Raw genomic sequence first — 10,715 nt, forward strand, 5'->3', positions numbered from 1 at the left:
AAATATCTTAAATATATGTAATGATATTTTTAATTATATTTACAGTATCGTTATTTATGATGATTTAAATGCATAATGAACTGTATATGTAATATATAAATTATATCACATTACATATACTATATATATGCATCAGAGTTTAAAGCCATTTCCAAGCCATATCATCTGTCCTTGACTCCCAACACAATGGGTCAGTGGTGTGTGTGTGTGTGTGTGGGGGGGGGGGGGGGGGGGGGTTTATGAGAGATGGGAGGGGTGTATGTACACAGAGCACTGAGTACCTAGACCGCCTTTCCTTCTCCTGAGGCATAAAAAGAGTGGAGCATCTCACTGCCTCCTCAGACACTTTTACACTCTAAACTCATTAACACACTCACACACATATTTGCTGGGAAGCTTTTGCAAAGATGCCGTGCCTCACTGCCATCCGCCAACAGAGACTCAGAATGCCAAGCTCTTACAAGTCAATGTTGGAGAAAGTTCACATGGTAATATTGGTTAAAGTTGTAAATTACAGCTTATAACTTTGTTTCCAATAGGCTTTATTATTGTTAATAAACATGACTTTTATGTGAATGTGACTAAAAACTATATGAATTGTGTGAACCCATTATCTGTGTGTGTGCACAGGTGGAGCAAATCCTGTCTGAGTTCCAGCTCAGTAAAGAGGAGCTGAAGGAGGTGATGAAACGGATGCAGAAGGAGTTGAACCGAGGGCTTCGAGTGGAAACAAATGAGGAGGCCAGTGTTAAAATGCTGCCCACTTACGTCTGCTCTACTCCTGAAGGCTCCGGTCAGTTTCATACTCCACTGTTTAATCATCTGAGATTTATATAACAGCTAAATGCTGTATCTGAACGATCACAATTATCAGTCATTCAGGTAACACATATATTCATTTAAACAGTTGCGCATGATTGTCAATACTTTAGTGAACCCTTGTATTTTAACTTACTTATTTGGACTTACTTGTCCAAACTTAACTTACTTGTTTGGACTTAATTTTACAGAATAATTTGCTAAATAACTAAAATGTAATTTATACAATTTTCTACTTGATCATTCAAAACAAGTTTTATTGTTGCACTGGAATTATGAAAACAATGTCGCTAACAATTTATTCAAGCCTACCTTACTCATTATTGGCTAATTGAAGCAATATTGGCTTCTCTGTAAAGCAAAGCATACTAGATGTAGGACTCAGTGAGGTAATATAGAGATGGTGTAACTGTGAAGTACATATGTACAGCTTGCAAGATGCTACACTGCTTCCAATATCTGAGCTATATTTATGCATGTGTTCCCCCAGAAGTTGGAGACTTCCTGGCATTAGACCTCGGTGGCACTAATTTCCGTGTGATGTTGGTGATCGTGGGCGAGGATGAGGAGAGAGGCTGGAAGGTGGAGACCAAGTACCGCATGTATTCCATCCCTGAAGATGCCATGACCGGGACTGCGGAAATGGTAAGTCAAAATATTCCCTGATAGTTCTGACAACAATGAGAATTTTTTCAGAAACTTTAACTTTCCTTTTCTGTCCATTCTGTCCAGCTCTTTGACTACATCGCAGAGTGTATATCTGACTTCCTAGATAAGCATCACATCAAACATAAGAAACTTCCTCTGGGATTCACTTTCTCATTTCCAGTCCGCCATGAGGACCTAGATAAGGTGAGTCCCTGCTCTCCAAACAAATTAAAGATTGAACAATGTGATAAATTTGCAATATGATAAATGATCCAACACAGCATGATTTTTCTTTTCATGTTTACTGACGTTTAATGGTGTCTGATTTCTATTAGGGAATCCTACTGAACTGGACTAAAGGGTTTAAGGCCTCTGGTGCTGAAGGCAACAACGTTGTCGGTTTGCTTAGAGATGCCATAAAACGGAGAGGGGTCAGTATACAGCAATTTAAATTTTACACAGGATTTTTTTAATCTGTAATGCCATCACTAAACCAGTCTGAGCAGATTGAATGTAAAAGTCATGTTTACACTGGAAATAATTAATAATTCGTAAATCTCTCTCTGTAGGACTTTGAAATGGACATAGTTGCAATGGTAAATGACACAGTAGCCACAATGATCTCCTGTTACTATGAGGACCGGAGCTGTGAGGTTGGCATGATAGTGGGTAAGGAGATAAAACACACATGCTCCATTTATGACAGGAACATGGACTTTTTTAATGACCACATTCAGAAATTAAACAATCCATAAAGTCATTTCTTTCTCACGGTGCGTCTCAGGAACGGGCTGTAATGTGTGCTACATGGAGGAAATGCACTCAGTGGAACTGGTGGAAGGGGAGGAGGGGAGGATGTGTGTGAACACTGAGTGGGGAGCGTTCGGAGGGAATGGAGAGCTGGAAGACTTTCGTTTGGAATATGACCGAGTGGTGGACGAGTCATCACTCAATCCAGGAAAACAGCTGTGAGTCACTTATTACAGATTCCCACAGAATAGTAAATTACACTGTGCACAGAAACAGTTTAAATACACGTGATTAATAATACCAACAAATACATTCACCATCCCATTACGATAGATAGATAGATAGATAGATAGATAGATAGATAGATAGATAGATAGATAGATAGATAGATAGATAGATAGATAGATAGATAGATCGATCCATCCATCCATCCATCCATCCATCCATCCATCCATCCATCCATCCATCGTTCTGAAATTATATACCAACTATGCAAAGAAACCTGCAGACAGCAGTCCAGACAAAAAGACAGGCACCTAGACAGACAGACACAGTGTTATACAGACAGGCAGACAAATAGACCCCCCAAAACACAGGCAGACAGACAGGTGCTGTGAGGGTCATTGTGGTGGTGTTGTAGTAGAAAGACAGACAGGCAGAATATAATGCTGGACAGATAGCCAAATAGACCTACAGACAGGTGCAATGAAGGTCATTGCTGTGGTGTGGCAGACAGACAGACAGGCAGGCAGACAGAGGTGGACAAAGTACCCAAGTTTATTATTTAAGTCAAAGTACAGATCCCATTGTTTAAATGTTACTCCGATACAAGTGAAAGTTGTCCAGTCAAATTTTTTACTTAAATTAAAGTACTGAAGTATTTGCTTTTAAAAATACTTAAATATTAAAAGTACATTTTCTGTCAATGCATTGTTGCATTATTGCCATAACGCTTACAAAACCTAACGCCTCTGAAGCAACCGACTGGATTTTCTGGCTAGTTTGGAGAACCTGTAGAGCTGAAGCTCCACCTGACATGCTAGCAAACTCTTTTCAAACTCGAAATCATATTGGGTGGCTAATGTTACTAGAAAAGAAAAATTTCTACATTCTGTTTATTTGGCAAGATTATGCTAAAGTTAACATTATTCATCTTAGTGTAACTCAGTTTTTACATGCTAACTAACAGTGTCCAAGGTAACTAGCTATGTGTTAACGTTAGCCGTGGACAAGGCTGTAGCAACTTGGCGGGCAAATCCATCGCAAGTTATTTGACTAACCAGACTGCATAGCTATTGCAACATTATCGCTAGCTCTAAAAGCACAGACAACTTCATTACAAGCTTTCTCTTGGAATAAAACGTTTACAGACCTCAATATGCTTCCGCAGGTTGGATGGCGAGTTTTTGTAGGCCGTGATGTGGTTCGTTTTAGGCAAACAAAGCAAACATTTAAAATGAAACAAATCTTTAATCCTTTCCGAAAATTGAAACATGGGTTCTAGGTATGGTCATGAGGGCACGCATTCTCCAGAAAAACCGCCTCCTTCCGTTCTGCCATCAACTGATCATGTTCAAATAATACTGCTGAGAAATTGAACTTGATTTTATACAGTCTATGGACGTGACGTGACCCTAGTGAATACTGATAGGCCGTCTCAGTGTCACCTGTGAAAAAAACAGTCATGTTTTAGAAAAGAAAACAAAAAACATCCACTTTCAAAGCTGCTTCATCATAACGAGTAATGAGGACCTTGACAGAAATGTAGTGGAGTGAAAAGTACAATATTTGTCTTTCAAATCTAGTGAAGTTAAAGTCATAAGTTTCCAAAAAAAATACTCAAGTAAAGTACAGATACTCAAAAAGTGTACTTAAGTACAGTACTCAAGTAAATTTATTTCATTACTGTCCACCTCTGCAGACAGACAGACATATACTTAGGCAGACAAACAGGTACTATAAGAATCACTGCACACTGAGTAGCAACCAACACACTTTATAGTCCCTGTGACGTTAATGCCATATGCCAGTGTCTATTTCTGTCTATTTCACCAAGCACCTGCCTCTATCCCGTAACACAAACACAGCAGTTCCTTGAAACGCTGTAGCTCTGACGCCAGCAAGCGCATTGTTGGGAAAAGAGTGATGCTCTTCCTTAAGAATTCCCACACTTACCTGTGTGTGTTACTGGTCTGACTGAGACTCTTGACTTGCTCTTGTGGGTTCTCCAGGTGACCGTGTTGTTTTTCTGTCAGCACTGAGGCCATGTCAGAGCCAAACCATGTGCAGGGAGATTAATGGCTGCCACAGCAGATCATTAGTGATGTGGCCGGCTTAATGGCTGTTTACAGTACAGAGTTAAAATCACCTGTGTTCTTAACTCATGCAGACATAAAGTGGATCAAATTTATCTCCTTAAGGGATCATTTAACACTGGGGGATTTACACACACACACACACACACACACACACACACACACACACACACACACACACACACACCTTTGAGAACCAATGCAGCTAATTAACACTATGCTACTCCTACCTTCAATGCTAACCGTAACCAAAAGGAAACACTTTGACTCTTTTTGCTTTTTTAAATACAAGCTGCAGTTTTTGTAGTTTAAAAAAAATGCAGTATTCATTGTGGGGACCAGTCAAATGTCCCTATAAGATATTACTATCCTTGTAGGGAAATTTGGTTCCCACCAAGGAACACAATGACATCGTGAGGCCACCCAAATGCCGTTTTGAAAGAATGGCTCAAAAAAAAAAAAATCTAATTTAAAAAATGTTCCAATTATTTTAAATATATATGTTTGGTGTCGGGCGGCACGGTGGTATAGTGGTTAGCGCTGTTGCCTCACAGCAAGAAGGTCCTGGGTTCGAGCCCCGGGGCCGGCGAGGGCCTTTCTGTGTGGAGTTTGCATGTTCTCCCCGTGTCCGCGTGGGTTTCCTCCGGGTGCTCCGGTTTCCCCCACAGTCCAAAGACATGCAGGTTAGGTTAACTGGTGACTCTAAATTGACCGTAGGTGTGAATGTGAGTGTGAATGGTTGTCTGTGTCTATGTGTTAGCCCTGTGATGACCTGGCGACTTGTCCAGGGTGTACCCCGCCTTTCGCCCGTAGTCAGCTGGGATAGGCTCCAGCTTGCTTGCGACCCTGTAGAAGGATAAAGCGGCTAGAGATAATGAGATGAGATGTTTGGTGTCCATCTTCCTGCAATCCTGTACAAGATAAATGGCTACAGATAATGGATGGAGTCCATCTTTCATTTCCTTAACTACAAAGATTGAAACTTGTCATATGTTTGTTTCAAACAATACTGTGAAGCTAGGTTCTTCGGGCAAGAGGTGGGGTACACCCTGGGCACGTCACCAGTCTATTGCAGAGCTACCATAACACAGACATGAACCAAAAACAAAACGATTTCATAGAAAAGATATACATATATTCAATGAATATTCTGTTTTCTCCTTAGCTATGAGAAGCTGATCAGTGGGAAGTACATGGGCGAGCTGGTGCGTCTTGTTCTGATGAAGCTGGTGAATGAAGGCTTGCTCTTCAACGGTGAAGCTTCAGACATGCTGAAGACACGAGGCAGCTTCGAAACCCGCTTTGTTTCCCAGATTGAGAGGTGAAGATATGCAGTTGAAATGATTATGAATCCACCATTCTATAAAGTCACAGAAGACAGGTTGAGTTAGCCAACAATTTTCGTAATACACTAATAAATATAATTACTGGATTTCGCCCTTCACTACTCACGGTGAGGTAACAGGATAACGAGCAAGGTTAGAAAAGCAAAACCACAAGAAGAAATAAACAATCTCATTCCCTGAGAGAAGAACCCTTATAATTATAATAACTCAACCTCTCCTATCTTACAAGGAACCCATCCAACATTTCTCTTGGCTTATAAATAATGGCATAACTCACCAGCGAGTTGTCAGTGTTCCATCCGGGTCACGGCACCAATTTGTTAGAACTTGATGTTTATAAATGGTACTTATCTGAGTTTCTTATTCAGATCAGTATTTCTTTTGAAAGATGGTCAGTTTAAGGTCATACTAGCTCACATTTAATAGGTTTACTCAAGAGCCCATTGGTGTTTAACCCTTTTAATATAAATGCTAGCTCACATTTGAATAAAATCCTGCTTTTCCTCCTTCAGTGACACAGGAGACAGGAAACAAATCTACAACATCCTAAGGTCACTGGGGGTCCTGCCATCTGAGCTAGACTGTGACATTGTGCGTTTGGCCTGTGAGAGTGTTTCCACTCGCGCAGCACATGTTTGTGGAGCTGGACTTGCCGGAGTTATTAACATCATGAGAGAGCGCCGTTGCTTGGACGAGCTGAAGATCACTGTGGGAGTGGATGGCTCTGTCTACAAACTCCACCCATGGTGAGGAAACCTGAAAGGCACTCTAAAACCATACACTACCACTAGTTTGATCACAGTATTTAGTATCGTCGTCCAGGGTTTTTTGTTTGTTTGTTTGTTTGTTTGTTTGTTTGTTTGTTTGTTTTATGTTGATGAGTAAATCAATCCTTAATTCATATTCACACAAAATGTGAAACGTTTCCAAATTGCAACTATGATGGTCCATAACCACTGGTGCACTCAATGCTAGTGTTCCTGCTGAATATTTTTACTAGACATTATGGTCATAAAAGAATAGTAATAATTAATTAAATGAATGTATCATTTGGGATGGTGTACACAGAAAAGAGAATCTCAAAAACTTACTATTGTAGGAAATGAGATTATTTGAGCTAGACAGTTTATTTACTATGTTAGTTTATGGTTAGTGTGTTTATTATTGTGCTAGTTCATGGTTAGTAAGTTTGCTAGTTTTTGATTAGTCTATTTAACCCTCATCCTACCATGCTATTTTACACCTTAATCTTACCATGTGGGGTCCGTTTGGACCCCAATACTTTTCTTTAAAATTAAAGCTTATAAAGACAAAATCACCAGATAAGTTTTGTTCAGAACATCTTGTATTAATAACAGCAATACACTAAAGGGCCCAAGGCATAAAGAACACACTTAACCTTCATCCTACCAGCCAATTTTACATACACAAACTACCAGGCGGGGTCCGTATGGACCCCAGGAGGGAATACCTTGAAATCAATGCAGTAAGAACCAATTCAATGCAGCAAATAGACATAACTTTATTGAAGAACAAAATCCACTATGGCTGAATATCAATGATGTATTATAAATGCAATAACATTGCAATAATATTGCAATAACTAGCATACATGTAGCAAATTATAGCGCCACAAAAAAAATTGGCATTATATACATGATTTTTGCAGCTCATGCAGCTGTAAAACATTCTGGATTACAACTTGGGTCTTTTCTTACAGAATTTAAAACAAAAAAGTAATTGTAAAATCATTTAGGGCTTTTGTTTTGCAGCCTGTGCTTATTGCAGCAGTGGGGTCCACACGGACCCCAAGAAGGAATGCCTTGGTAGTTTCATTATGGAACATAAAAGAAATAAAAGAAGTTAACTTTCAGTGTGCTATTCAATTATAAAATGAAAGACAGATAAACTTTACTCTGGGGTCCGGTTGGACCCCAGTAACAAATTAATTATACCTTCACAATGCAAAAAGCTGATCTTCTGGTGCTTTAGTGTTTTAATTAAGACATAAATTCCGACAAATTCATAAAACGGTGAGGCAGTATGTCACATATTTTTAAAATGGCAAACAAACATATAGGTGCGGGGTCCAGATGGACCCCACTTGGTAGGATGAAGGTTAAAGTGTTTACTAGAGAAAAAGGTGTTCAAATATTGCCGTGTTTAGAGAAAATAAATTTTACTCGTGTAGTAGAATTAACAGGTACAAAGCTAGCAAGCTAACCGTCTGCATGCTAAATTATTTAGTTGAAGGAAATCAACTACCGCTTTGTTTAACTTAGCAGTTAAGCAAGTTAAATTAATTTAAGGTTTATTACCCCATTTACTACAATGCTAGTTCTTGACCATCCTGTCTCCATCACCCTTTTTACTATCATGCTAGTTCTTAATTACCTTCGTTACTATAATGATATTTCTAAATTACCCTTTTACTATAATGCTAGTTTTACAATCAGGCAAGTTCTCCATTACACTTTTTACTATCATGCTAATTCTCCATTACTATGTTTACTTTAATGCTAATTCTCCGTTACCCCATTTACTACAATGCTAGTTCTTGACCACCATGTTTTCTATAATGCTAGGTCTCCATTACCCTGCTTACTATAATGCTATTTCTCGATTACCCTTTTACTGTAATGCTAGCTCTTTACCCTGCTTACTATAATGCTAGTTGTCATTACCCTTTTACTATAATGCTAGTTCTCATTACACTTTTTACTATCATGCTAATTCTCCATTACTATGTTTACTATAATGCTAATTCTCCATTACCTCATTTTCTACAATGCTAGTTCTTGACCACCATGTTTGCTATAACGCTAGTTCTCCATTACCCTTTTACTATAATGCTAGTTCCTCATTACCTTGCTTACTATAATGCTATTTCTCGATTACCCTTTTACTATAATGCTAGTTCTTTACCCTGCTTACTATAACACTAGTTCTCCATTACACTTTTTATTATCATGCTAATTGTCCATTATTATGTTTACTATAATGCTAGTTTTCCATTACCCCTTTTACTACAATGCTAGTTCTTGACACCATGTTTGCTATAATGCTAGTTCTCATTACCCTTTTACTATAATGCTAGTTCTTCATTACCTTGCTTATTATAATGCTATTTCTCAATTCCCCTTTTACTATAATGCTCTCATGCTAGTTCTCCATTACCCTTTGTACTATCATGCTAGTTCCCGCTTAGCCTGTTTACTACTATGCTAGTTTTCAATTACTGCATTTATTACAATGCTAGTTCTCCATTACCATGTTTCCTATAATGCTACTTCTTGAATATTGGGAATCTTAAAATGGATGTAATTTTATTACAAGACATAATTTCTATTTTTTTTTTTTTTTTGCGGCCCAAATCCTGCGCTCTGATTGGCTGGTGAGCAGGTCCGTATCCTACGGTATGGACCCCAGTTACGGCCCTCTGGCGACTCGCTCATTCACAACAACAAACATAGTAGCAATTTTTGTCAACATTTATCTTCTTTTTATAAGATTTATTTATAAGATTATCAAAAATCTTATACATTTTTGCCAGCATTTCTCAGGAGAAGAGCATTAATTTTACAGCATGGATAGCGATAACGACAGTCTTCATAGCGAAAGCGAGTTTTACTACCCTGAGGAAGAAGAAATAAAAGAAAACATTTCAGGAGAAAGCTAAAAACTGTAATTTGCTAATGCCGAGCAAAAACATGGATGAATCCTGAATGACTCCTATTTGTATAAATAGGAGACTACATAGGCCGCAAAATGTAGTTTTTTTCCTGCCATGGAAGTGCACTTGTATACTGAGGAGGAAGCAATTTGCATTACAGCTGTAAATGAGGATTCAAAATGGTGGCTTGCCTCGGCTCGATTTTCCCTTTCGGGCGCTCTCGTTTTCTGTTAGAATTTGGGAAAGAAAAAAATAAATATATTATTTACCAGCTTAAGGTCGGTCCGTATGGTGAAATACCGTGACCTCGGCCTTGAATACTGACCTCAGCCCAGAGGGCCTCGCTCAGTACTTTCAAGACCTCGGTCACGGTATTTCACCATACGGACCTCCCAGCTGGTAAATAACATATATATATATATATATATATATTTGGAACATACTCCAAAATGTATTTAAGGTTTATTATCCCATTTAGTATAATGCTAGTTCTGGAGCATACTCCTAAAAAAGTTACTCTAAATCCAGTGAAAACCATGAGTCACCATCTTATCGTTTACAATTAGCTATGGTTTTATTGACGTTATTCTACTCTGCTTGATCCGGTTAGAATATCGATTAAAATTGAAATCAGTGCAAAATGTCACTCTGTGCCTCAAAAAGTTGTTCAAAATGGTCCTAGGTAAACCACTTTTCAATAAAATAGGCATGCCACATGATAGGCTATCTGGACCAGACATATGGGTCGAATGAAATCTTGATGCCAAGTGTTGATTCATTTACCTCTTGTTCCAGGTTCAAAGAGAGGTTTCACAAAATCGTTTGGGACATGACGCCTAACTGCGACATTACCTTCATCCAGTCAGAAGAAGGCAGTGGGCGAGGAGCCGCACTGATCTCCGCTGTGGCCTCCAAGATGGCTGCCCGCACAATAGAGCCATGATGGATGAGCTCATGGACTGGCTTGTGAACTCAGTTTAGTTGCAGGATCTCTGCGATGATAAAGGACGCTCATCTGGAGTGGCCTTATGAGGCTCCCTTCGCCCAGGATGTGCATTTCTCACTGGGGGATTTGCCATGTGGGGCACGCAGCAATATTTTGGTGCCCAGATCACACCTTTATGTACATATCCTGTTGTTTATACAGTATCTGCTTTCTGTGCA

The 10,715-nt window shown here is 39.1% G+C and overlaps 1 protein-coding gene across 1 annotated transcript; it reads left to right on the forward strand.

Moving 5' to 3' along the window:
- Positions 1-407: 407 nt before the first annotated feature.
- gck (glucokinase (hexokinase 4)) lies at positions 408-10,494 on the forward strand. The gene is made up of 10 exons (XM_060931292.1): positions 408-488; positions 631-793; positions 1,310-1,464; positions 1,552-1,671; positions 1,803-1,898; positions 2,037-2,136; positions 2,252-2,435; positions 5,698-5,853; positions 6,391-6,624; positions 10,347-10,494. Exons 1-10 carry the CDS (start codon positions 408-410, stop codon positions 10,492-10,494), a joined length of 1,437 nt encoding a protein of 478 aa, XP_060787275.1.
- Positions 10,495-10,715: the final 221 nt, after the last annotated feature.

Source organism: Neoarius graeffei, chromosome 10 (genome assembly GCF_027579695.1).
Source record: "Neoarius graeffei isolate fNeoGra1 chromosome 10, fNeoGra1.pri, whole genome shotgun sequence".
Lineage (NCBI taxonomy): Eukaryota > Metazoa > Chordata > Actinopteri > Siluriformes > Ariidae > Neoarius > Neoarius graeffei.